Source organism: Alligator mississippiensis, chromosome 1, assembly GCF_030867095.1.
Source record: "Alligator mississippiensis isolate rAllMis1 chromosome 1, rAllMis1, whole genome shotgun sequence".
Taxonomy (NCBI): domain Eukaryota; kingdom Metazoa; phylum Chordata; order Crocodylia; family Alligatoridae; genus Alligator; species Alligator mississippiensis.
Window position 1 is genome coordinate 96,476,969 of NC_081824.1, and position 26,220 is coordinate 96,503,188.

Sequence of the window (26,220 nt, forward strand, 5' to 3'; positions counted from 1 at the left end):
TGTGCTTAGGGTTATTCGGGACAGTCCCCCAGTAGCAGCAACCTGCAGTCTGGGGTGTCCCAAAAAGTAGTTTCCCCCGTAATCCTATCCTAATTTGGTCTTAATTTAGGGCTCTGTATTTGATGTAGGATATTATTTTACATATTAATTAATAAATATACATAGCTGATGGAATTATCTCTCTTAGAATGTGTAATTCACGAATAACAAGTTTTTAGTGTGTATAGATTAGGTTTGAGAAAGGGACTGGGAATAAGGAACCAACTTCAACCTCATTTCCGCTGGTTAGTTTTGCGCTGTAAGTCCCACCGGCTTCTTCCACTCTACTTTTGGCAGGATAATAAAGGATGCAAAGGGTTTATTACATTGTCATTATTATCCTTACCATCATTTTTATTAGTTTAATAATACAACGTTAACAATAATAACGATAGTAGTAGCAGTAGTAATGACGATCATGTACTGAAAAGCAACCTATTCACTAACTAGGAGCAGACCCGGCGCTTCCCCCTCCCCACTTTATGCCCAGCTCAGGGCAGCGCCCTCATGCGTTGTCACTGAGCACGCGCTGGCGGGCAAGCTACTAAATAGCGGGAGGAGGGAGCAGTGGCGCCATCGCCTCCGGTAGGCGGATGTGACGTTACAGAGTGAAAAGGGAATGCGGACTTCCGGTTGTGTGCGGTGCGTCCACGTGGGGTTGAGCCGCGCGTGCAAGGGGCTACCGAGATGGAGCCGCTGGACCGCGTCTTGTGAGTGCGGGACTGGAGTTGCGGGGTCCGGAGGGACGTGGGTGTGGGTGTGCGCTTCCTGCCTCCGAGAGCCCTGTCCCGCCTTGCTGCCGGCTGAGCTGCTGCTTTCTGCGTCTTGCTCTGTACCCCTGCCCTCGTTGCTGCTCTCCTTTCTGCTCCCGGCTGCGCGCTCCCTGCCAAATCTGTTGCTCCGGCTTCTGCTCCTTGCCCGAGCTGCTGCTGTGCTGCCTGCCGGCTGCACAGGCTGCTCTTGCCACTCGTGCACTCATACTTGTGCCGCCCCTGACCTGTTGGGTTGCTCGTCTCTAAATGTAGGGCAAGCTCAGATTCCCTCTGGAGGACGGTACCAAGCCTGTGGGCTATAGGCTGAAATGAAACCGCAGAGAGTGTTTACTGCCTGTGAGCATTCAAAGTGACATCAGTGGTGGTGGCTCCTTCTCACTCCCAGGTGTCCTCCTCCATCTCTGTCTGCCTTATCTATGTAAAAGGGTCATGGTTGTTTTTTGTTCACCCTACTTCAAGACCAGGTCTGATGGGCAGTTTCTAATGAAAGTTTTTTTCTATTTTTTTTTAATGGGTCATGAAGAAGCAGGGAAGTGCCCAGTGTAACTGTTGAGCATGCATCAGTGGTGGCCTCACTGGCTTTCTGAGAATATTATCCAGTTCTCAGGAGCTGCTCTGTGGCTATAGAGTTAGGCAACAAAAGTACTTTTTGGTTAATTTCAGCAACTTTGAATGTTATTTGCTACTTTGAAGTCTGATGATGGAGTAATTGTATTTTTCTTTTTGCTTTTTCACACTTGGATGGGCTACAACCATTTTACAGTTCTGGAAAACCCATAGGCATTCCTCAAACTACTGTCAAGGCATCAAGACCAGGTTCTGTAAAGAAACTTGAAAGGTCTTGTAGTTTCCTTAAACAAGGAAATTAGGCAATAGTGTAGTCTCAGAAAGCTGTCCAGGGCACCACAGCTGCAGGCTCAACAGTTATGCTGGGCACTTCTCTGCTACTTCATGATGTATTAAAAAAATACAAGAAACCTTTCATTAGAAACTGTACATCATGTGTTGTCTTAAAATTAAACATATTACATGCAATCTATTATATGATCTTACTCATTTATAATAAAGTAACCAAGTGAAGTTACAGGAAGGCATATACTACCATGCAAAGAATAAACATTCCATATTTTGCCAATTTTAATAATTGTAATCATAATTTAAATGTAATGAGACAATATATATCTTTTGCTCTTCATCATACCGAAAAAATACAGTATGAACAAATTACCAATGTATATACTTTTACAAGTTAAATAAGTTTTGTACCGAGTTGTCATGCAGTCGGCTCCAACCAACCAAAAATGTTAAAAAGAAAAAATCAGCAGTTATTCTCCAACAGCTGAAAGCTAAACTTGGCTGAATGCTTCCAAATAAACAACAACAAAAAAGGCTAAGACAAATGTCCACTAAATGAGGGTAATGGGACCAGCATTAAACTTTGGAATGAAAGCTTTAGGAAAGTTTTGTTGTTTTATGTATTTGTATAGAGCATGTGTTTGTAAAATAACAAATGCTTTATATTAGAGATGCACTGATATATCCATCTGGTATCAGATCGGTACCAGTATAAACAAATTTTGGCTGTATCGGAAACTGGCCTGTTGGGGCCAGTAATTTGGCTGATAAATGCCTGTACGTGTGTACAGCCACAGCACAGCATTCAGGCAGCAAGGAGCACAGCCTTGCAGTGTGGATAGCTGCCCCAAGCTGGTAAGTCTCTGGTGGAAGGGGAGCGGGGAGGGAAGGGATGTGGGGGGTGCAGATCAACCCCCCTACCCCTCCACATGGTGAGGGAGGGGTCAGGGATAGGGGCAGGTGCTGCCCAGCTGTGGTGGAGGGGGGCACAGAACGTATCTGCGGCTTGTTTGGGGGGGGTGGCTCCTGCAGCTGTGTGCACCCTGGGAAAGCATGGGGGGAAGGGGGTGCCCCCAGATCTGTGAAGGGTGAGGCCAGGGCTGCACCGGGCTCTTCTCACCAGGGTCTGGGCTCAGGTTGAGGCTACAGAGGGAGCTGCAGTCACCCCAAATTTCACCGTAGCTCCCTCCCAGGATGGCTGTCACTGCATTCCTGGAACAGCCCCGGCTCAACACCCTGCCTCTACCCACGTGCCAGGAAGAGTTGGGAGTGCGCAGTGGCACTGGGAGGGAGCTACAGTGAAATTTGGGGTGGCTGGAGCCCCAACTGTAGCCCCCACCCTGAGCCCAGCCCCCAGCGAGAAGAGCCAAGGTGCAGCCCCGTCTTTAGCCTACAGCTGCAGCCCATCTACCCTGCCCCATGCAGATTCAGGGGCATGTGCTGCCTGCCCCATCCCCCTGGTCCTCCCAGGGTTCGCGCAGCTGTGGGAGGCTGTGGGTCCATCCCACACCTGCTTTGGCTGGCCAGTGCCTACCCCTTCCCTCACTGCCACCCCCCCCGGTGCGTCTTCCCTCCCCCTCCACCACAATGGACTTACCAGCTGGAGGCAGCTCTTCATGCTGTATCGACCAGTACCCATCTGATTTCTGATATGCCTCTTTAAAAATTGGATATCGATGTCGGCCCCAAAAATCTCTATCAGTGCACCCTTACTTTATACGTGTGGGTTGTTATCAAGACATATTCTAGGCATGATGTTGAATTTTTTCTTTTAACAGCTTATAAGAACATTTAATATGATACATGTCTGTTGCATAAGGAGAAGCCATATGCACTTTTGCAGAGATGAGAAAAGAATGCTGTCCCATAAACTAATTGACACAAGTTAAGAAAAGTGTGGACAAGACTTTACCATGTGGATTTTTTTTTTTTTAAATAAAGAAAACAGTTTTGTTTGGAATAGACTTTTGAGATTAGTTTAAAGAATCAGAATGTGATTACAGTATTCTCTCTCTCTTTCCTTTTTTACCATTTAATGACTGCAGGTGGTTGTCACCCATTTCATACATGGGCTAATATATTTTAATTATTATTTTCTCATCACAGAAAGCCTAAAACTAAAAGGGCAAAACGATTTCTTGAGAAGAGAGAGCCAAAGCTTACTGAAAATACGAAAAATGCCATGCTCATAAAAGGCGGAAATGCAAACTTAACTGTGACTGGAGTGCTTAAAGACATTGTAAGTATGTCTGTTGGATGTATGTTTACAGTGTATAGCTAGAATTTATTCCAGGGCACCAAGAATATTTTTCTGTGCTTTTATTTATTTTTTAACAGTAACTCGTGTGTTACCTGTTGCACGATTGGTGTGGTTGAATGTAAAACTTTTTAAATCATGGGTCAAAACCCAAATAACTAGAGCTTTTTTTTTCCTTTTTATTTTTTTGGTCTGTCTTCTCATTCTTTCATATTCCCATTCCACCTCCTTCTTTAGCATGACAGTTAGTATTGTCAGGCTGCCCAGATCAGAGGAATAAGGTATCTTTGGCCACTACTGCAGAATTTATATTGCATTGCAAAGATTTTTATATAAAAGCTATTTGGTATGGAGCTTTCAGCTTCAAATGGACTAATATTATGCTTTTCAAGCCCATATCTACCTGTACTCCAGCCTGTCAGTTATGCATCCCCCAGTTCTCCCATTGATTCTCCTTTCCCATTTTTTGGAAGGTGGGTCATGCTTCCAGAGCATCCACCTCCCTTTCCTGTTTCCCTTTGCTTGGCATTGCAGGGCTGGAGAGAAGGAAGGAGCAGAGAGGAAGCAACCCATTTCAAACAGGGTGGAAAGGTAGAAGCGGGATTATCCTGACAGTCACTGGGCTCTTTTTGCCCCTTGCATCCTGCTTGTGAGAGTTATGTTGGCTACACCTTTTCCCCAGTGGGAAAACTTCTTGCAGCTCCAGAAGAGAAAAGAGATCCCTTTCTGCAGCACCTCCTGTGCAAGAGTAGGCAAATGGAGGGAGTTTGTTCCTAGAGTCCCTCAGTCTCCACCACCACAAAAGGGAGCAGGATTGGTATTTATGTAAGGTCTGGTACTTATTAGAGTGCTGGTTGCCACAGGGGCCAAGATCACATTGCTTGTCAACTGCAGCCATGTATGTGGGTCCATGATGGAGGGAAAGTAGAATTGACCATTGCTGTGGAAAATAGCATGTCATGAGAATGAATGGTTAACTTGCAAGTGTTTTGCAGTAGTTAGACAATGCCTTGTAATCTTCTTCTAAAAGCCAGCAACCAAACAGGTTAAAATATATATAATTGGTCTTAATTAATGCGTGTCACAGATATGCGTTTTTAAATGAAACCTTTTAAATAATTATTTTTTTGATAAAGTCTGCCTTGGTGATAACACATTTAATCTGCCAGAGTTAATACTATCAAACACCAAAAGTACTGTAAATACATATAAGGACTAGAGTAGGCTTGCAACCCTCCAGTAATATAAAGAAGTATTGGCCTCTTACTTTAGAATCATTTGGGCTTACAATAAATATTTTATGTATTTGCTTTTGTCTACGTGTTTACTGTTATTTTGGAGTTTTAATAATACTCTCCATTTCCATGATGCCTTTCATTTTGGGGCCTCCCAAGTTCTTTTATTTTCCTACCTATTTGTAGGAATAGTGGGCTCAGGTTTTATTTTGCTTTAACAGACAGAAAACAGGTGTAGAGAGAGATGATACCGTTTGTCAGAGTTTACTGTCATTGTTCATATTGCAGTGGGATTTAGGAGTCAGTTTACTGATCAGGGTTCCATTGTGTTTGCAGCTGTTTTGTATAGTTCGAATCCAGTTTAATCCCACACTCTAACTCCCAAGAAAGATTTCCATCCCCTGTCCCTACCTCCCATTAAGAGCCTGGTGCAGTTAGCCTTAAAATTTAAAGTGGTGAATCTCTTAATGCTGGAATGAGAAGTAGCGGTGTTCTGTTTCTTGGTTCTGGTGTTTCACTTATTTATGTCTATACATAGATTCCTAGAAGTTGGGGCCGGAAGGGACCTCAATAGATCATCGAGTCCGACCCCCTGCATAGACAGGAAAGAGTGCTGGGTTCAAATGACCCCAGCCAGATGCCTATCTAACCTCCTCTTAAAGACCCCCAGGGTAGGTGAGAGCACTACCTCCTTTGGGAGCCCATTCCAGATTTTGGCCACTTTAACTGAAAAAGTTCTTCCTAATGTCCAGTCTAAATCTGTTCTCTGTTAGCTTATGGCCATTATTTCTTGTGACCCCCAGGGGCGCCTTGGTGAGTAGAGCCTCACCAATTCCCTTCTGTGCCCCCATGATGAATTTATAGGCAGCCCCAAGGTCGCCTCTCAACCTTCCCTTGCAGAGTCTTAAGAGGTCCAGGTGCCCTAGTCTCTCCGTGTAGGGCTTGGCCGCAAGCCCTTAACCACACGAGTGGCCCTTCTCTGGACCCTCCAGGTTATCCACATCCCTCTTGAAGTGTGGCGCCCAAAGCTGCACGCAGTATTCCAACTGTGGTCTGACCAGTGCCCGATAGAGGTGAAGTATCACCTCTTTGGCTCTGTTTGTCATGCATCTGCTGATGCATGATAAAGTGTAGTTTGCTTTGCTGATGACTTCATCACACTGATGACTCATGTTCATCTTGGAGTCCACTAGGACTCAGATCCCTTTCTACTTCCATGCTACCGAGCAGGTCATTTCCTAGGCAGTAGGTATGCTGGACATCTTTCCTCCCTAGGTGCAGCACTTTGCATTTCTCCTTGTTAAATTGCATTCTATTGTTTTCTGCCCTTTTGTCCAACCTGTCCAGGTCTGCCTGTAGTTGTTCCCTGCCCTCTGGTGTGTCCACTTCTCCCCACAGTTTTGTATCATCTGCAGACTTGGACAGAGTACACTTCACTCCCTCGTCCAAGTCAATGATGAAGACGTTGAAGAGTATCGGTCCAAGGACCGAGTCCTCCGGGACCCCACTACCCATGCCCTTCCAGATCGATACCGACCCGTCCACCACCACTCTCTGGGTACAACCCTCTAGCAAATTTGCCACCCACCGGACTGTGTAATCATCCAAGTCACAGCCTCTTAGTTTGTTTACCAGTATGGGGTGGGATACTGTATTGAAAAGGCCTTCCTGAAGTGTAAGTAAACGGTGTCTGCCCCTACTCCTGTGTCCAGGTGTTTTGTAACCTGGTCATAAAAAGAGACTAGATTAGTCAGGCATGATCTACCTGCTGTGAACCTATGCTGGTTTCCCCTCAGCATAATTTTTCCTGCTGGGCTGTCACATATATGAGCCTTAATAATCTTTTCAAAGACTTTGCCAAGGCTGGAGGTGAGACTGACTGGCCTATAGTTGCCTGGATCCTCCTTCCTCCCCTTCTTGAAAATAGGGACCACATTGGCCCTTTTCCAGTCCTCCAGGACCTAGCCCATGTGCCACAAGTGCTCAAATATTCTTGCCAGTGGCTGTGCAATGACATCAGCCAGTTCCTTCAGTACCCTCAGATGGAGCTTATCTCTACCTCCCTTAGAGACACCAATCTTGGTTTCCAGTATCTTGTCTTTTTGTGGGCCTCACTACTCATCTGATTTCTTTCTGGGCTACGTTCTTTGTGAGCACTGTTGTGTTTCATTTGGAAGCTATTCGCTTCTCTTTTGATGCCATTTTCTTGTAGAATTTAAGGGAAAAAATGGTTATTATATTCCTGCATTAAAAGGATGTCTTGTAAAGTTCTGTCTTGCAAATTTTTTGTTTTTAATTTTACAGTATGCCCTGAAAAAGCCCTTTGCTGTCCTATATAAAAAGTAAGTAATGTTTTTAAATTGCTTGATACATTTCCACAAAATAGTGCAGAATTCAACTTGATGCAGATCCGTAACAAATTGAAAATTCAACATTATTAAAGATAAGTTGCAAAACATCTTGGTAGGAAATACAGTTTATAATAAAAAGTATATATAATTAAATATAATTTGAAAAAATGTTGTAACTGTTTACACAAGATAAGGAGCTTGGTGCAACAGCTCATGAAAATTTAAGTATATTGAACATAGCATGGCTGAAAAAGCAAAGGCATATCTTTCTGGAGAACTGCCTACATGGTGGTTTGAGATTCAGGTGCTGAGATCAAGAGGAAATGACAAAGAACTTTTGACTTGGGAAAAACTAAAGAAAAACTAACAGAATGGCTGGTTTTGCATCTAAAATGGAACTGTACTTCTAAAGCTAAAGTCATCCCAGCAGAGAACAGGAACCCAGGTATTATCATGGTGGCTAGTGTGAAATCACAAGGGAGGAAGAAAACCTTTTTTTCTTCTCCCCCTTCTTTTTTTCAGAAAAAATATTACCAGACCTTTTGAGGATCAAACGTCATTGGTGAGTATAAATCATTTTATTCAGCTCGCTCTGGAACAAGGCAGGTTACACACAGAATATCATAATTCACAAGACTACTATCCCTTACAGCTCTTCCAGGTTCAATGAAGATGTACCCCAGATACTAGGTTTTAGAGGAATTATTGTGTAATTTTGAAAATGTTCAGTATCTAATTCTATGTCCTAATATACTGCTGTAGGGGTTTTATTAACAGGATACCATTTTCTAGTAACAAGCTTGTTGGCTTAAAGGGAGAACTTTTTCGTTTTTTTGAGGTAGTAAAAATTTAGGGTGCTCTTAAAGTCAGTGCATTCATATACATGTTATGAAACTAACAAAACACTTGGAATTATTTAGTGTTTTATAAGTGATGGAGAATGGTGTGAAGGTGTGGACAACGCTTTTACATGATTCTCTTGTAAATCTAACCTGGTAGTCATTATTTGTTTGTACAAATACAAATTTTTGCAACATGGAATTAACTGGAAATATACCTGGGTTGCTTTACTATGAGCAGAGGAAAAAAAGTTAGGTAGAGTACCTAAGCCTAATGCACTGCTAAAAAATGTAAATCAAAGATTCAGAATCATGAGTTCTGTTCCAGAATTCAGAAATTTCCACTAAAGTGAACTATTTCATAAAAAAAAAAAAAGAAAAACCACACTTGTGACTAGAAGCATGGTTATCCAGAGGTCTTCTTAAATCCATTTAGCATTATGTACCATTGACAGGATAAGTTTGTTTATGGACAGGAAAGCAAAAATAGAGTCTAATCCCAGGATTACATCTTGTATTTAAGTGCTAGAACATATCTGTCTCTATCAGGAAACAACATAGGGGTTTATTGCAAAGGCATCTGGTCACAGCTAGCCCTGCACAAGAGAAAGGAAGCTGTAATATACAATCATGTTTTAAGAACTGAGATGAGTTAACCACTGACCTAAAAAGTAATTGGCTATTGTCTAAGTACCAACCGCACAATATGTTTCCCTTTATTTTGTGCAAATAGAATAGTTGTCAACCAGTTAGCTGTATAGTTGGCAATTTTTTAAAACAGACTGTTTCTCTAAGCATAAAACAACTGTTGGCAGAACTGAGGGAAACAAGTGAAGGTTCAAAAACATCTGCTGGGCACCCAAAAAGTTACAAACAGAGAAAAAAATTATGGTAGGCAAAAAGTCCATCTTGATTTAAGAGATGAGAAAATGATGATGAAATGTTTCGGAGAAAATCACCATGTTGAGAATAGAAATAATGGGACCTTAATAGCAGTATATATTTTTCAGCTTGTAATTTACATTCAGACAAGAAACATAAAAAGAATCAATGAAATAACAATGGCCTGAAAAGACAATACAATAAGATCCTTTCCCTAGCATGTTAAAAATTATGTGTCGTGCCTGGAACACCATCACCGGTGCTACCGCCACAAGATTCTTAGCATAAAGTAGAAAGATTATTGCACAAATACCAGTGTCCTCACCCACGCTAATGCCACCGGAGCGGAAGCATTGATTGTACAACACCACGGGGCCAAGTGGTAGCTGCCCCATGGCACAGGTGCAGTGCAGCTTGGCAGGGCACTGTGTGCTGTCTGGGAGCTGGAGCCGTGTGCTGCTGGGCTTTGGATGACTGCTGGAGCTGCCCCAGCTCCCAAGCAAATCAAATAGGGAGCTGGGGAATCGAGTCGGGGCTGAATATCCCCTCAGTTCCAGGTTTGATTCCCCAGGTCCCCGATCTTTCCCCCAGTTTTCTGATCACTTCCCCAGCTCTTCTCTGGGGGTGCAGGCCTCCAGATGATGCAGGGTGACAGCAGGCTGCTGCTGCTGCCGGGTGGTGGTGGTTCTGGGCTGTTTCCCCAGCCGGCAGCAGCAGCCTGCTGAAACCCCATGCACAGATCCAAGCTACCCCCCCTGAAGAGCTGGGGGAATGATTGGAGCTGGGGAATCAAACCGGGAGCTCCGGCTGACGGGTGGAGCCGCCTAGCTCCCAGACAGCACACGGCACCCGGCCAAGCTGCGCTGCACCCATACATCATGGGGCAGCTGCTGTGCAGGTGGCGGGGAGTGATTCCTGCTGCCCCCCCCCCCCCCCAACTGCCCTGCACTGTGTGTGGGAGACTCTGCTATGAGTGCCCAGAGGCCCCAATCGTCACTCCAGCAGCTGGTGAGTGCAGGGCTTTTTTTTTTTTTTTTAGTGCTGGGCGGGGGATGGGGCTGGGCAGTGCAGCCGTGGGGGGTCTTCTCCGGTAGCTCCTCTGGCTGTGCCTGCCTCTGCCCTGGCAGGAGGAACTGTGGGGGCTCTCCCCTGCAACCACTTGCCCAGCCAGTGCGGGCAGGGGGGAGGAGGGGTGCAATGCAGGCACGGCTCACTCTGGGCGGCAACAGGGCATAGCCCCCACTTCTCAGTGCTGCCTTGCCCACATCCCATGCCCTGCTCCCTGAGTAATGGACACCCCCCTCACCCCGCCCCCCTCAGCTGGGCAGTTTAGCCCAGCCCCAATCCCTCCCTCCCCCACGCCTCTTACCTCTCCCAATCCCAACAGATTTACCAGCTGGAGGCAGCTGTCAGCTGCCTGTTTAGTATATGGCCGAATCTCTGAATTCACCAAATCTTTTTCCAAATCTTTTTCTGAATCAATTCGGATGCTTCAAATCAATTTGGAGCTTTTAGTTGGCCTCCTGATTCATTTCGGATCTGGACATTTAGTCCCTGAATGGGGCCGAATCTCCTCTGAATCGAATCAGCTATTGAAGCTTCGTGCAGCCCTATCAGATAGATATGAGCTGCCCTGGCTTAAGAAGTAAGGAGTAAGAATGGGCACAGAAACAGTAATTGCAGAGCAGCTGATGCAAGCAAAGCTGTCCCCACTGAACTTCAGGCATGTAAATAGTTCCTCCTCTTTTCATAAAGACCTACCCTCACCCCCTTCTACTCCTGGTTAATTTTCTTTGTAACCCTGTCCCAGGCTAGTTTTTCCCAATTTGTGGTGTCAATGCCACAGTTCTTAATGTTTACTTTAAGAGTATCCTTGAAGTGTTTCCTCTTGCCCGGTAAGGTGCTTTGTCCTTGGCTGAATTGAGAGTACAGCAGTTGTTTTGGTATACATACTTCAGACATGCACACACAAGGCCCTGTCTACCGCAAATGATGTTGTATAATCAATGCTCCCACTCCGGCGATGTTAGCGTGGGTGAGGACACTGGTATTTGTGCAATAATCTTTCCACTTTATACCAAGAATCTTCTAGAGGTAGCACCAGTGATGGCATTCCAGGTCGTTTGGAAGCTGGTCACCGTATGCTTGTGCAAAGATTCAAGGAGACGCATATTAATTTCTGAAGAGCTGCATATGGCTCCGGAGCCGCAGGTTGGCCACCCCTGCCCTAGAGTAATTACAGCCACAGAGGTCATGTCCAGATGACCACGGCCATACGGTATGTAGCGCTGCGGTCTCATCTGTGTTGCTACTTACCATGCAGGCAGGTGCTCCCTGCACTGCTACCGGGGGGGGGCAGGTGTTGATCCTGGGGCATCCCAGGGTCAAAAAACCCATGCAGAAAAGCACAGCATGCACCACCCAAAACCAGATCCTGGCCGGCCAGAGCCACACTCCAGCTGCTGGCCAGGCTCCTCGCTATGAAAGTGCTGTGGCTGCAGCTTCTCTGCCCCTCAGAACCCCAGGTAAAGCTGCTGGGGCCAGCACATTTGCTAGTCCCAGCTTCCTCTACGCCACCTGGGGTAACCTGCCGTGTGCCAGAGTGCATGTGGCACAAGAATTTCCTAGGTGCAAGTAGCAGCGGCACAAGATGTGCTGCTGCTGCTTGTTCCTGGGGAAACAAATGGCTGTGCTCACCTGGATGTAGTCAGAGGTCATTACTGTGGAGTAACTAAAGCTCAGTAAAGCTCCTGCCCTGCCTATGTGGGACACAAGATGGGGAATTGGGGACTTCCTGAGTTTCAATCACGCTTATAACTTTTATAACCCCTAACTGCAGGGAACTGCTGTTTTAGAGCCTGAGACGGGCTCGCTGAAATATAAATATTTGTACAAGGAACGGGAGTTCAGCATATTGTTGTACTCTAAGGGTGTGGATGCATGACATAATTACTAGGGCTGTGTGAAGCTTCGATTCCTGATTCGATTTGGCCCAATTCGGTGGCCGAATCTCTGAATCCAAATCGAATCAGGAGACCCTTTAATCTCTCCGAATCTAATTGAAACCCTCTGAATCAGTTCAGAGAGATTTGGAAAGATTTGGCAATTTGGACATAGACACAGCTTTAAATGTTTTTTCTACATACCTCTAGGTAGCAGGTGGCTTGTGAATTCTGTGATGGCTGGGGTGGATGGAGTGTCCCACAGAAGCACGGGGGGCTCCCCAGCATGCTCGGCACCAGACCCAGAAGTGAACCAGAAGCACTTCTGATCCACTTCCAAGTCTGCTGGAGAGCATGAGGGGGAGGCCGCCCTGTACTCCCTTGGCTCAGTGACTGGTGCCTCCTGGGTCTGGGGGGCACCCGGAGTCCCCCTCGTGGCTGATTGCCAAGCCAGGAGAACACAGGGGGACCTCCTGCGCACTCCCCAGCGGACTTGGAAGTGGACTGGAAGTACTTTTGGTCCACTTCTGGGTTTGCCACTGAGCATGTGGGGGGGGGCCCCCCCCGCACTGCTTTGGGACTCTGTATCCACCTCAGCATTGCAGCGTCCGCAAGCCATGCTGGTACCTCAAAGCATGTAGAAAAAACATTTAAAGATGTGTCCATGTCCGAATCAGTATCAAATCTTCAGATTTGGATTCGGCTGAATTGAATCGGGCACAGTGATCTGAATCAACTAATTAAATCACTGTCCCTAATTCAGGCCAAATCCAAATCGAATAGGGCCCATTTTGCACACCCCTAATAATTACTACACAAGTAACTACCCCAGTTTTCACTCTGTAGCAAGAGCAGACTTATGATGACCATCTCTAGCAAGATGACTGCCTGCAGTAGGTGCTGGTTCAGTGTCTGGGCACTGGGGCACAGAGTAGCCTAGTGTCAAGCAAGTATCTTAGGATAAGATTTGGTTAGGACAGTGACATGAATAGTTACTGCTCACCTTCTGAAGGGTAACTGTGTTGGAGTGGAGTAACTTGCACTTCCTTACACAGGTGTGTTATGTGTACACTCTGCTTTTATTACAGAGCAAGGTTACTTTATTATGAAACAGTTGTGTTCATACCTTTGGTGTCATTGTTATTCTTATCGCTGGGAAGGGCTTAATACGGTTATGAAACAACTTGTTTTTTAGCAAGGTAGGACTAGAAAGGAATTTCTAGGTCATGGCATGCTGCCCCTGCAATCGTAGGCCACCACATTGTAAAATCCCTTTTTATATTTACCAGGCTCTCTTAAAACCAGTGTTTTTGCTTCTACTGCTCCTATTGGGAAGTTGTTCCAGAGCCTCTCTTCTGATGGCCTAAACTGATTTGTGCTGAGTCTGTACTGGGATGGGCAAAGTCCACCCCCTGGGCCAGATTGGGCCCATGGTGGACTTCACTTCCCAGCAGCCCCTGTCCACGCTGCTTTGGCTGGTCTCCATGGAGACCCCAGGAGCAGCAGGGCTGTGATGGCCCTGTGCTCCCACGGTCTGTATGGAGACCTGTGGTGAGCATGGGTCCCATGGGCAGCGGCATGCAGGCAGTATACCAGCTCAAGGTCCTGGCCCTGGAGCAGCTTCCCGCCCCACTGCACACCCTGCTGGTATGGGCTGGGGCTGCTGGGAAATGGAGTCTGACCACCAACTGGACCTGTCATTTTACCCACCCCTGGTCTTGTACCTATTTGGGTTTATGTCAACAGTGAACTTTAGACTTGAATAGCTCTCCTCTATGTCTCTATCTCCCTGGTGTTTATCTGTTACTGATAACATTTATAAAGCTGTCATTATTCCCTGTGAGCCCTTGTTCCTTTGCACTTAGCAGACTAAGCTTATTTAGTCTCCTGATCCCTCCATTCCCCAGATCATCCTAACAATCCTTTTCTGCACCAGTTCTAACTTGAATTCATCTTTTCTGAACCTGAATGCATGTTTCTGATCCCAGTAGTCCAATGATGTTGCGCCAGTGGCATGTATAATGTATTGCTTTCCATCTGTATTGGAATTGCATCTCCTGATATGGCATAGGGTCACAGGTGTCTCTCTTTTCATGGCTGTCAGATATGGCTTGTCTGATTTGATAGTCATTCTGTAATTGATTTTGTACATCTAAGTGTTTCCCTCCCTGTTTCCAACTATGAGCCTTAGCTTATAGCAAAAACTTGTGATCATGCCTGTCGTGTTACATTTCATGCTATTTCTGTTTCTCTAATCTCCAAAGACATCCAGGTCATCACTGGTGCCTTAAACCAGGGGTGTCAGACGTATGGGCTGGATTTAGTCTATAGAGATGACATCTGGACTGTGGGGCTCCTAGAATTTTAGGGTAGGTCAAGTAGGGCATGGAGCCTTGTTGGGGGCATGTGTCAGTGGTAGGGAACAAGGAATGGCTGCATTGGCCCCCAAAGCTGCCGATACTTGATTCACTGCTGCCAGTGTGTCTGGATCCCACTTGCAGGGAGCCCTGTGATCTGGATCTGTCACGTGGGGGAAGGGGTCAGTTCATCACCCCACCTTTAAGCTAGTGTCATTAGTAAATTTCACTAACCCTCCCCTACTTCTTACCTAGAAGTCATTAATGAAAGTTATTTAATAAAATCAGTCCCAAGACACCAACTGCAGAGACTTCCTTAGCCTGACAAAGGGTTTTTAAACCTGAAAGCTTGCAAAAAAATTTTTCCAACTATTTAAGTTGGTGTAATAAAAGATATCAGATTTACCTAAAGAACCTTGTCTGCTTGTGTCCTTGGACCAACACAGCTACAACCTACACCCCAGTCCCAAGACTGTTATTTGAGGAACTCCATTAGTAGCCTCCCTCCAGCCTGATACTTCACCTTTCAGAGGCTATGAACAGATGTGCTGTATGAAGCACTCCAAAGTGCCTTTGCAATACTCTAAGCAGTGAGAGAATAGTAGATCAAAGAAGGTGGGACTGAAGGCGACTTCTGGAGATCATCTAGTGCAGCGGTTTTCAAACTTCCAAAAGTCACAGAACTCTTCCATATCACTTCTGCTGCAAAACTTCTACTTCTGTCCTGAAGATTGACGTGGAGCCAAGTGACCTGACTTGGTGCTTGGGTTGTGCACTGCCATTACCCCTGTTGTCTTTGTGGAACCCCTGATGACCTGTCATGGAACCCCAGTGCTCCATGGGACACAGTTTGAAAACTGCCCATCTAGTGCATCTTGTTATCAATCTCCAAACCATCCCATACAAGCCCTTATCTAACCTATTCCTAAAACTACACAATTAACCCTGCAGCACAACTGTTTACTTCTATATGTTGGCTAACATACAACTGAATTAATTGCAGCACATCTCAGTTATTTTTCTGTCTTGAAGGGTAAAGTAGGGGATACAGAGGAAAGATGGTGAGCTCTAAGACTTTGCTGTTTAACAGGAGTTCTGGGAAAACAAACTGACCTCCCCACCCTACCCCGCCACCATGAAATGTGCCTAGCCATTCCTTAGCAGTGGTGATCAAAAACATTCAGCGAAAAATTTGCAATCCTGGCCCACCTGCATCCCCCCTTCCCTGTACATTTGAGGTGTGCGGGCCACGCCCCGATCCCACCTTTGTCGCCATGTGCGGCAGCGATTCCGATCTCATTCCCGTTGCCATGTGCGAGCCGGGGGCGATAGAACCGAGTTCAAGAAGAGTGGTTGCTCCTCAAGGGAGTGATCCTCAATGCACAAACTAAGTCTATTCCATCTCGGAGGAAAGGCAGCAAGAGGGCACAGCAGCCCCCCTGGCTCTCCAGGGACCTAGCAGACCTCCTGAGGCTAAAAAGAAAGGCCTACAAAGGATGGAGGATGGGAGTCACCTCCAAGGAGGATTATTCTGCACTGGTCCGGTCCTGTAGGGAGATTACTAGGAAAGCCAAGGCTGCAATGGAACTCCAGCTAGCTTTGAGCATCAAGGACGATAAAAAGTCCTTTTTCAGATATGTGGGGAGCCGGAGGAAAAGCAGGGGCAACGTTGGACCCCTGCTGAACCAGATGGGGCAACTGACAACTGACGCCCAGGAAAAAGCCAACCTATTAAATAGGTACTTTGCGTCGGTCTTTCATCAGCCCCATGGGACGCCCATGCCCGCTACTGGGCCGGGAAGTCCGGGTGAGGGTGATCCCCTGCCCTCCATTAATGCTGACTTCGTGAAGGAACATCTTGAGAAGCTGGATACCTTCAAGTCAGCCGGCCCTGACGATCTTCACCCCAGGGTACTCAAGGAGCTGGCAAGCATCATAGCCCAGCCTCTAGCGCGGATCTTTGAAAACTCTTGGCGCTCTGGTGTAGTGCCCGAAGACTGGAAGAAGGCCAACGTGGTGCCTATCTTCAAGAAAGGGAGGAAAGTGGATCCGGCTAACTATAGGCCCATCAGCCTGACTTCTATCCCGGGGAAGATCTTAGAAAAGTTTATTAAGGAGGCCATCCTTAATGGACTGGCTGACGCCAACATCTTAAGGGATAGCCAGCACGGGTTTGTTGTGGGTAGGTCTTGCTTGACCAATCTCATTTCCTTCTACGACCAGGTGACCTATCACCTGGGCAAGGGAGATGAGATTGATGTCATATATCTTGACTTCAAAAAAGCCTTCGATCTGGTGTCCCATGATCGCCTCTTGGAGAAACTGGCCAATTGTCGCCTTGGGTCCTCCACGATCCACTGGCTGGAAAATTGGCTCCGGGGTCGGACCCAGAGGGTAGTAATTGATGGAAGTCACTCATCGTGGTGTCCTGTGACCAGTGGGGTCACCCAAGGCTCTGTCCTTGGACCCATACTGTTCAACATCTTCATTAATGATGTGGACACTGGAGTCAGAAGCAGACTGGCCAAGTTCGCAGATGACACCAAACTTTGGGGCAAAGCATCCACACCAGAAGACAGGCGGATGATCCAGGCTGACCTGGACAGGCTCAGCAAGTGGGCGGACGAGAATCTGATGGTGTTCAACGCCGATAAATGCAATGTTCTCCACCTTGGGGGAAAAAAACCCGCAGCATCCTTATAGGCTCGGCAGTGCTATGTTAGCTAGCACTATGGAAGAAAGAGACTTGGGGGTCATCAGTGACCACAAGATGAACATGAGCCTGCAATGCGATGCTGCGGCTAGTAAAGCGACCAAAACGCTGGCTTGCATCCATAGATGCTTCTCAAGCAAATCCCGGGACGTCATTCTCCCCCTGTACTCGGCCTTAGTGAGGCCGCAGCTGGAGTACTGCGTCCAGTTTTGGGCTCCACAATTCAAAAAGGATGTGGAGAAGCTTGAGAGAGTCCAGAGAAGAGCCACGCGCATGATCAGAGGTCAGGGAAGCAGACCCTACGATGACAGGCTGAGAGCCCTGGGGCTCTTTAGCCTGGAAAAGCACAGGCTCAGGGGTGATCTGATGGCCACCTACAAGTTTATCAGGGGTGACCACCAGTATCTGGGGGAACGTTTGTTCACCAGAGCGCCCCAAGGGATGACGACTAGGTCGAACGGTCACAAACTACTACAAGATCATTTCAGGCTGGACATAAGGAAGAATTTCTTTACTGTCCGAGCCCCCAAGGTCTGGAACAGCCTGCCACTGGAGGTTGTTCAAGCGCCTTCATTGAACACCTTCAAGATGAAACTGGATGCTTATCTTGCTGGGATCCTATGACCCCAGCTGACTTCCTGCCCTTTGGGCGGGGGGCTGGACTCGATGATCTTCCGAGGTCCCTTCCAGCCCTAATGTCTATGGAAAAAAAAAAAAATGCACCCTGCAAAGAAGCTGTAATCTGGCGGGAAATCCCCGTTGCACCAGAGTTCTCTCTTGCAGCAGAGAACTCTACCGTGCAAAGAAAGCGACAAATAGCAGGAAAATAATTTAGCGGTGCCGAGGCGCGCACACAAACAAAAAATCACACCTTTGGGTTGTGACATGAGGCAGTTTAAAAAATCAGGACATTTCAAGGATATATGTTGTAGGAGCCTTGGGTGGGGAGGATGTTAATTTGCCATCTACTACTGGAATCTTCTGGTGTTGTACATTCACACACCTCTCAGCAACCACAAGGGCTAGAAAGGCCTCATTAGAACTTTGAGATTCTCTAGGAATATTTTTTACAACTTAAAAGTTTAAGCAACACCATATATGCCAAATTGTGAGGGTTTGTAATGGCAAAGTTACTGAATTTTGGTCAGATTCAGGATTTGTACTGGCAAAGGAATGTAATGCAGAGTAACACAGGTGCAATAAAAGTCATATTAGAGGAAGTACAGAGAAGAGATAATGATGGTGGCTGGCTGCTGCCCACCCAAAGGTTAAAAACTCACAGCTTGGCCAGGAATAGAAGTAATGATTCAAGGTATCTACCAGAATCTAACATTCAGGAGTGTGGAAGCTACTGAGGGTAGTTGAAAGACAAACAGCTAGGATTAATGGGATCAATTAAGGAACAGGGTGTCCAAGCAAAATGTCAGGAATGTTGCTTGGTGTGGAGATCCATAAAACTTCTAAGGGACTAGGTGAATGTTAGGGGAAAAGTAGACGATACACAGTCTTTTCATGGCTGGAAACACTTAAAATTCTTTTAAATACAGGCACTTTTTTATAAGCTGTAGCTCTTAAATGGACATGCTTGTGGCACTAACATTCACTAGATCATTGATGTACTTACTAACTGAATTTTATGGGTTTTTGTTTTATAGGAATTTTTTTCCAAGAAGTCAGATTGTTCTTTGTTTATGTTTGGTTCGCATAACAAGAAGAGGCCTAACAACTTAATAATAGGTATGAAAAAAATTGTCATTCCTTCCCTCTCCACTTTCCCTAAACAGAATGAAAGAAACAGGGCTTGAAAATAAATGGCTAAAGCAGTGGTACTCAACCTCTGATCTGCAGGCCAGATCTGGCTTGCTGGGCTTCCCCAATCCAGAAGTTTGGCAACAAGGGAGCAGTGACAGCTGCTCCCCTGTTGATTAAATGTCCAGACCCATGGACTGGATGATATGGCCCTACAGGCTAGATTGCATTGATATGCAGTCAGTCTGCAGCTGCATCCAGTGCACAGGATTGGGCTAGCATTTAGCTGGATCTGGAGCATAGATTCAGGCTGATGCAGTAGATCACGTATAGACTGCCTCCCCCGCCCCCCCCCCCTCCCCCAACTGAATCTGGCATGTGGATTGACCCCATGCCACCGCTCTGGTCTCTTATCTGGCCCATGGGCCCAAATAAGTTAAGCACCACTGGGCTAAAGCAACTTCTTTTTTTCTTTTTCACAGGTTGCATGTTTGATTATCACGTCCTAGATATGATTGAGCTAGGCATTGAGAAGTTTGTCTCTTTAAAAGAGATTAAGGTAAGATGTTTACTGCAGGTACTCTAGTGACATCTGTTGGTGAGCTTTTTTGTTGCATCTCACACATGTATACAAAAGATCATTTTAACATACTGACTCGGACTGCCAGGATTAATGTGTGCAGGTTCATCTTGGTATCTTATTTTTGTCCTCTGTATGTGTATATGATTACCATTTGGTTCCTTTGAAAAATTTTTGCTATAGGTTTGGGTTGCTTCCAACATTTAGGTGAAAATAAGATCTTTGTAAAAATGTATTTAAATCAGATTATCTCAATCAAATTCTACCAGTGGACAGTCCTTAAAGTTATTAGGGACACTAGTAAGGCTGGAACTTATCTCTTCACAGCCAGTGATTTTTATAATATATGTGCAATACTTCAAAGGCTTTTCTGGACCTTCAGTTATGCACAAACCCTGATTTTCACAGAGCACGGGTAATTGACTGCTTTACTCCTTACTTCATACATGCATTAGAACAACATTAATCTCTAGCTAAAAGAATTGTAGCACCTCTTCTTGAAGCTCATAGACTTGCATATGGAGCGCAGACACTCCACCTGCATCAAAACTGGTTTGAAAATATCCATTCTGTATTTGCATGCATATAATTCGGAAACTACAGAAATTGGCAGCTGCTTATTTACAGCTTCAGAACAGGTGATAATGGAATAGTCCTTTTAGGTAGCAAAAAACATTTTAAAGGTGAACTCTCTCCCTTGCAGTGTGATTAATTTTTTTTTTAAATATATTTTCATAATTATTTATGCAGCAGGGAAGTTGTAGTCCACTAGCAGTGAGTCGGTATCAAGCCCATTATTTGGTAATGGGTTGAATGCTCTGTTAAGTCTCTTCCACATCTTTCTCAGTGCAAGAAATGCAGTGTGCTTGCTTGTGCTTTGTGTACTAGTAATCCCAAGCCAACAAGCTTCCTCCAGCACTTCCAATACAGTGTTTCTTTCACTATCTAACTCATCTTACAATCAGGGACTTTTGCCTTATTTGGCCTTAGACACTACTCACCTATTCAAAGGACCCACAAAATTCCATATACAAGTACTGCGTATAAATTTGAAATGATACTTATCCCTATACGTGTTTATCAGAAGCCAAAACAGCATAGAATGGAATGTGCTCTGGTCACTTAAGCAAATAACGTGCTGTATAACCTTGTTTGAATATTTGTTTATTTTTGTATAAACAATATGTCCAATAGAACAGCAAGTGTCCTGAAGGAACAAAACCCATGTTAATATTTGCTGGTGATATGTTTGACTTAAGTGAGGAGTACAGAAGATTAAAAAGCCTTCTCATTGGTGAGTATTTTAAATAATAGGGTTTCAGCAGTTGTACTGCATTAAGCAGTGACAACGTTATGTAATAACTGGTATTTTGCTAGTATTGCTCAACATGTACAAAAAAGCACAGAAATATCTAGCGTTAATTGTACCTGTTCACTTTAAATGGTATACATATGTGTAAACAGGTACACATAGATTTTTCTCCAAGGCTAGAAAGCATTGGAAAAGTTAATTCTGATGAGTATCCCTTTAAGTGTATTTGCCTGGTGTTGGTGTTTGTATACAGATGGATGCAAGAGGCAGACAGAAGTCTAAACTGTAAGGTATTGCGTCTCATGCTGTAGACAGGTGCCAGGTAAATGTACAGTTGGTCTTTTGCATTATATTGTTACCCATCTGGATAACTTCAGTTTTCCCATTTAATTTGTCTTGTCTGGAGCCACATGTACTTTAAGAATATAAGAGATGCAATACTGGGTCAGACCCCAGGTCCATTTAGCCCAGTACTTTGCATCTCTCAGTGGCACAGATCAGGCGCTAATGGGGAAAGCATTTAGGCAGGGCCTGTCCTCCCTGATCTGTCCCCTGCCCCATGTCCCTTACAGCTTCCAGCATTTAGAGGCCTTGAGAGCCTTCATTTGAAGGTTGCAGCCTTACTGATATAGCACTTTAAATATACATCCAATTTTTTTTTCTGCTGAATGTATGCCAAGTACACACCAGATGTCTTGGTGTTCTGTTGAATTCCACGAGGCATCTAGAGGCCAAACAATAGGTGGAGGAAAGGTTCAGCCACATAACAGTACACTGATAACATCGGATAATTTACATTTTATAATTTGGCCTCCCCCAAAACTCCTATGATGTGATAGGGAGTAGCTCTTTCTTTCTGTTCCTGAGAAATAAAATGTTTTCAATCCCTGACTGTTGCCACAAAACCTAGAAAGATGTCACTGCTGTTTAAAGACCCTGTTGTTACAGTGCTGCTGAGATCCCCAAGGGAAAACGAGTTATCTGATGATCCCTTGTTAACAAAGCTGTGTGACATTACTGACGTTCATGGTAAACAACCCAGTTTTTGTTGGTTTGTTCCTTGAAAAGGATTTGTGCATTTTTGGGCTGTCATGTGAAGGTGGTCTTGTGTTATACAAGTCATAAGCAGAGGGAATTAATGTGCATGTTTTGTGTAACTGACCCTTTGAAATCCACTTAACAGTTTGGGGACACTTTATTTGGGTGTATATAAATGGCAACTGTACTTTTCCCTTCTAAACAACCCCTACAGGGAAAAAAATACCTTTTTATTTTATTTTCCCTCCTGTTCCCATAAAAAGTATCTTAATATTGTTTGTGTCATTGGGCTTTCACTGGCCAGTTTTATGATGGTATTAGGAGCCCAGTGATTTTTTCCTTCCTCCCTGCCCTCTACTTCCACCACCGCACATCCCTCTTGAGATGCAGCCACTGAATCCCCTGTTCTAATAGCTTCCTGAGCACATGGCTTAAAATGTTTTCCTGCTCATTGAAACATCTGTCGGCTCACTTGTTCCTTAATATCCCCTATTTACATATTAAAAATTGCCCAATTATTGAGTCCAGACACATTTTAAGAAATTGGGATTTCATGGCAGCCTGGCTGCCAAGAAATCTGAACATCTCTGAGGTAGAACTTTGTATTTCTTCTCCATCCTACCATTTCTGTGCATGTTATCAGTGCTGATACTCCTGAAAATGATAATTGAGGAAGTGACTGAAAAGGAAATCTTTAGAAAGTAACCTGAACAGGAAACTTGAAGGGAAGTGAGCCCCGTGTTTTGCAGTCTGTTAGCATTTCCCCTGTTTTGAGTATTGATCATCCATGTTTTTTATTAACACACCTTGTTCTCTAGGGACAGGGTCACATTCTTCTTCCACCCTCCACAGATGATGGGCACATTTGATGTTCTTGTTGTATGTTAACTTCCCTCACACTGTTTTTCACAGTCCTGCTATGAAAACTGTGCTAGAGGCCACTAACCCTTGGTTAACTAGTATCTAAAGTTCCTGCTTGAAAACTAAGCTGCTTTTTCATGTAACTGATCATACTTAATTTGTCTGTTTGAATAGTGTACATTTAGTGAAAAATACTTGATGCAGTAATGGCAGGTTTCTTTCACTTAATAGTGCTGTATTCAACAGGGTAATGAAATAGAAAGTTGTATAATAAGTAAGTCTTGTATAATAGTACAATAAGTACAGTAAGAATATTATAAACGGGGTCAGTAAAAATCAATCAGTAACACTAAAAGGTATTCCTTCTTTGTTTTCTGTATTTTTACCTCATATTGATCTCTGCCATTTTCCTAACTGCTGGCTTTGGTGCCAGAGTTTTTTGAATCGGTCAATTTGTCTGACAAACTCTTAACCTATCCAGATATTCTTTTCTGTACTACAGAATGCATACATAACCACGAGCTTGTTTGAACAGTTATGAGATGCATTTCATTTTTCTGAGTTTGTAGTTGAAACTTTAAAAGAGTGGGTTATTTCAGACAACTAAAGATGCTACTTCAAAAGACATACCCGTTTGCTATTGAAACAGTGTCCATATATTTATCTCCTTTTGGTTGTTAAAAAAAAAAAAGAAAACAATTAACTAGGTTCAGGAGTTTTCATTGCTAGCAGAGTACTGTCTGGGAAGCTGATACTTGTTTTTCTGTACTCTGCTCATTCCCAATGTTACACCTCTGAGCAGTAGCAGTGAGCTTTTCAGATGCGGGATATGCTCAACTTGACATGTATTTTGGCTTCAAGTAAAAACTCATGGATGTGGATGATAGAGACACTTGTTACATTCAGTGATTCTAAAAAAAAACAAATCTGCATAGAGTTTTGCTTTGGAATATTTAGAAAACACTTACCAGTCAGTCTGAGTTCCATCTGCTATAATGGAGATCTCTTATCAAATTAGCATCCTCTTATTGTGGTCCTATGGTTTTGGTCTTGTTTGTCTCAAGAAGAAACCTGGCGCATTCAGTATGTTTAAATATTCTTTCAGACTTCTTCAAGGGTCCTACTGTGCCCTATGTTCGCCTGGCTGGATTAGAACATGTTCTGCATTTCACAGCAATGGATGGGAAAATTTACATGCGAAGCTATAAGTAAGCTTCCTTTTGCTTTTGTACACTTAGATTGTCTAACGTGAACCTTGATTTCATTCTACACTACAGTGACCTTGTGCTGTTTAGGCTCAGATTTTAGCTTGTGTTGTAGACACACCTCATCAGATACTGACTCTGTATACACATCTAGCTTGTTAAATTTTCTCTCATAAAATGATTTATTAAAATCATACTTCATATCAGCGTTCCCTCTAAGCTGCATGGTGTGCGTGGCCATGGCCACGCACACCATGCAGCTTAGAGGGAGTGTTGTTTCATAGCTTCTCATTCTCAAAAGTTTTCAATTTCACAGGTTATGCCTGAGGCGCTTTTCTGTAATTTGTCAGAAAAAATATCTAATCCAATATCACAGACCTAATCTAAATTTAAATTTAGATTAATGCATATGAGGTCAAATTACTTTTGAAACAAACTGAATTTGCAGTATTGATGCCTGGGTAGTTGTTTGGAACAGGCTCAGGCTGAATAGATGTTGAATGCTCTCATGTTATGATCAAACAGATTTGAAAAGTCATGTTTAACTACACTTAGTCTTCTGACAGACATGAAAAGAACAAAACAAAACAACAACCGTGCTTTAAACTAGAAGAGTTAGCGCATTAGATCAACCAGGCTCTGCAGCTTCTGTATAGATTGAGCGCTTCAGCAAGGCTTTTTTGGCGCTTTTATCTAATAGCTGATTGAATTCAATTTGGCTTCTTATGATTCAATCAGCTATTAGATAAAAGCGCCAAAAAGCCCCGCTGAAGTACCAGACATTGGGCAAGCTGGGTCAAACTAATGCAGCGCCTCTCCTGGACACACATTGGGCTCAGTGCAGGGGCATGCAGAGTTCAAAGTAAAGCACTTTTTTGTTTGTTTGTTTGTTTTTCTGCATTTGTAAGCAGCCATAGTGCCATGTATTTTTCTGAGCAAAGAATCGAGCAGTAGCACCTGTTCATAAAGGCTGAATTCTCTTCTGCAGGTCAGAAAATAGTTGGAAATTATTACAAACTAAATGAGGGGACAATATTCATATTTTTATTCTTTTTTCTCTTCTCTAGAGTATTACTGAAGAAATCAGGCTGTAAAATACCAAGGATTGAATTAGAAGACATGGGACCTTCATTAGATTTGGTGATGAGGAGGACACATTTGGCTTCAGATGACCTTTATAAGTTATCTTTAAAACAGCCTAAGGCACTCAAGGTACTTAAAACTGGTCTTGTATACAAAAGACATTATACTTCAACTTGCACAATCTTTAAGCCAGAACAAATTTTAAAGTTAGCCATAAAAAAGATGCAGGGCTGAAAGCATTACCGCATTATACATTCTCTGCAGAATCATAGCTTTTTTGGATCAACACCCCAAAGCCCATTCCATGACATTGATGGGAGGGAGTGGGATAAAGATGTAGTGGGGTAAGAGTCAGAAATCCTTAATTTAATTTGTACATTTTCACTTCAGGTGCCTTTGCCTTGAATGCTTGGGAATTCTGTGATAGTGATGTCATCTGTCTGTAATCATTTGGTGACTAAATGGTCTTTATTAACATTCATTTTCTCTTACAGCCAAAGAAGAAGAAAAATATCTCCCGTGATGTCTTTGGTACAACCTATGGTCGAATCCATATGAAGAAACAGGATCTTGGTAAATTACAGACCAGGAAAATGAAAGGGTTAAGGAAGAGGCCAGCAGAACGGATGACTGGAGATGGTGAAAGGATTAGTCCAAAGAAAACAAAATCAGTTTGATAGAATGGAATAATTCTGGGGACTTTTGCGACCATCAGTTCTCACTGTATTTCTCACAAAGTATATGGCAGAGACGGACCTTTCTGCTGCTATTTTTTTTAAAAGCCATGTAAATATTTTTTTAATGCAACTTCATATACAAATGGATGTGTGGTCTCAGGCTTTAATATAAGACCAGCGTATTAAAAAGGAAGTAATCTGACATGATTTATCAGGTTTCAGAAAACTGAATAAATGTATCTGGTGACATCATCAGAAGAGAGAATTCAGTTATCTAGTAACAGGCAGCATTGTGGGGTTCTTATCCCTGGGACACAGGTTGAATTAGGCTCATCACATAAACTCTATTCTGGAATTAAGCGTAAATAATTTTCTCATTGACTTACACTTTCATCTTATGTTGTTTATTTAGACTCCCAGATAACTTGGAGTACCTCTCTCTCTCTAACTTAATAAACAAAGTTGTCTTCAA

General features: G+C 44.0%; 1 protein-coding gene across 2 annotated transcripts; it reads left to right on the plus strand.

Annotated features, from left to right (window-relative positions):
* Nucleotides 1-625: 625 nt before the first annotated feature.
* Nucleotides 626-26,220, plus strand: RPF2 (ribosome production factor 2 homolog). Of its 2 annotated transcripts, XM_006261608.4 has the most exons (10): nt 626-749; nt 3,774-3,906; nt 7,464-7,501; nt 8,033-8,072; nt 18,899-18,980; nt 19,475-19,551; nt 20,767-20,866; nt 23,889-23,991; nt 25,056-25,200; nt 25,566-26,220. In XM_006261608.4, exons 1-10 carry the CDS (start codon nt 727-729, stop codon nt 25,746-25,748), a joined length of 924 nt encoding a protein of 307 aa, XP_006261670.1. In that variant the 5' UTR covers nt 626-726; the 3' UTR covers nt 25,749-26,220. The 2 variants fall into 2 exon arrangements, with proteins under 2 accessions (XP_006261670.1, XP_006261671.1); XM_006261609.4 differs by lacking the exons at nt 7,464-7,501; nt 8,033-8,072.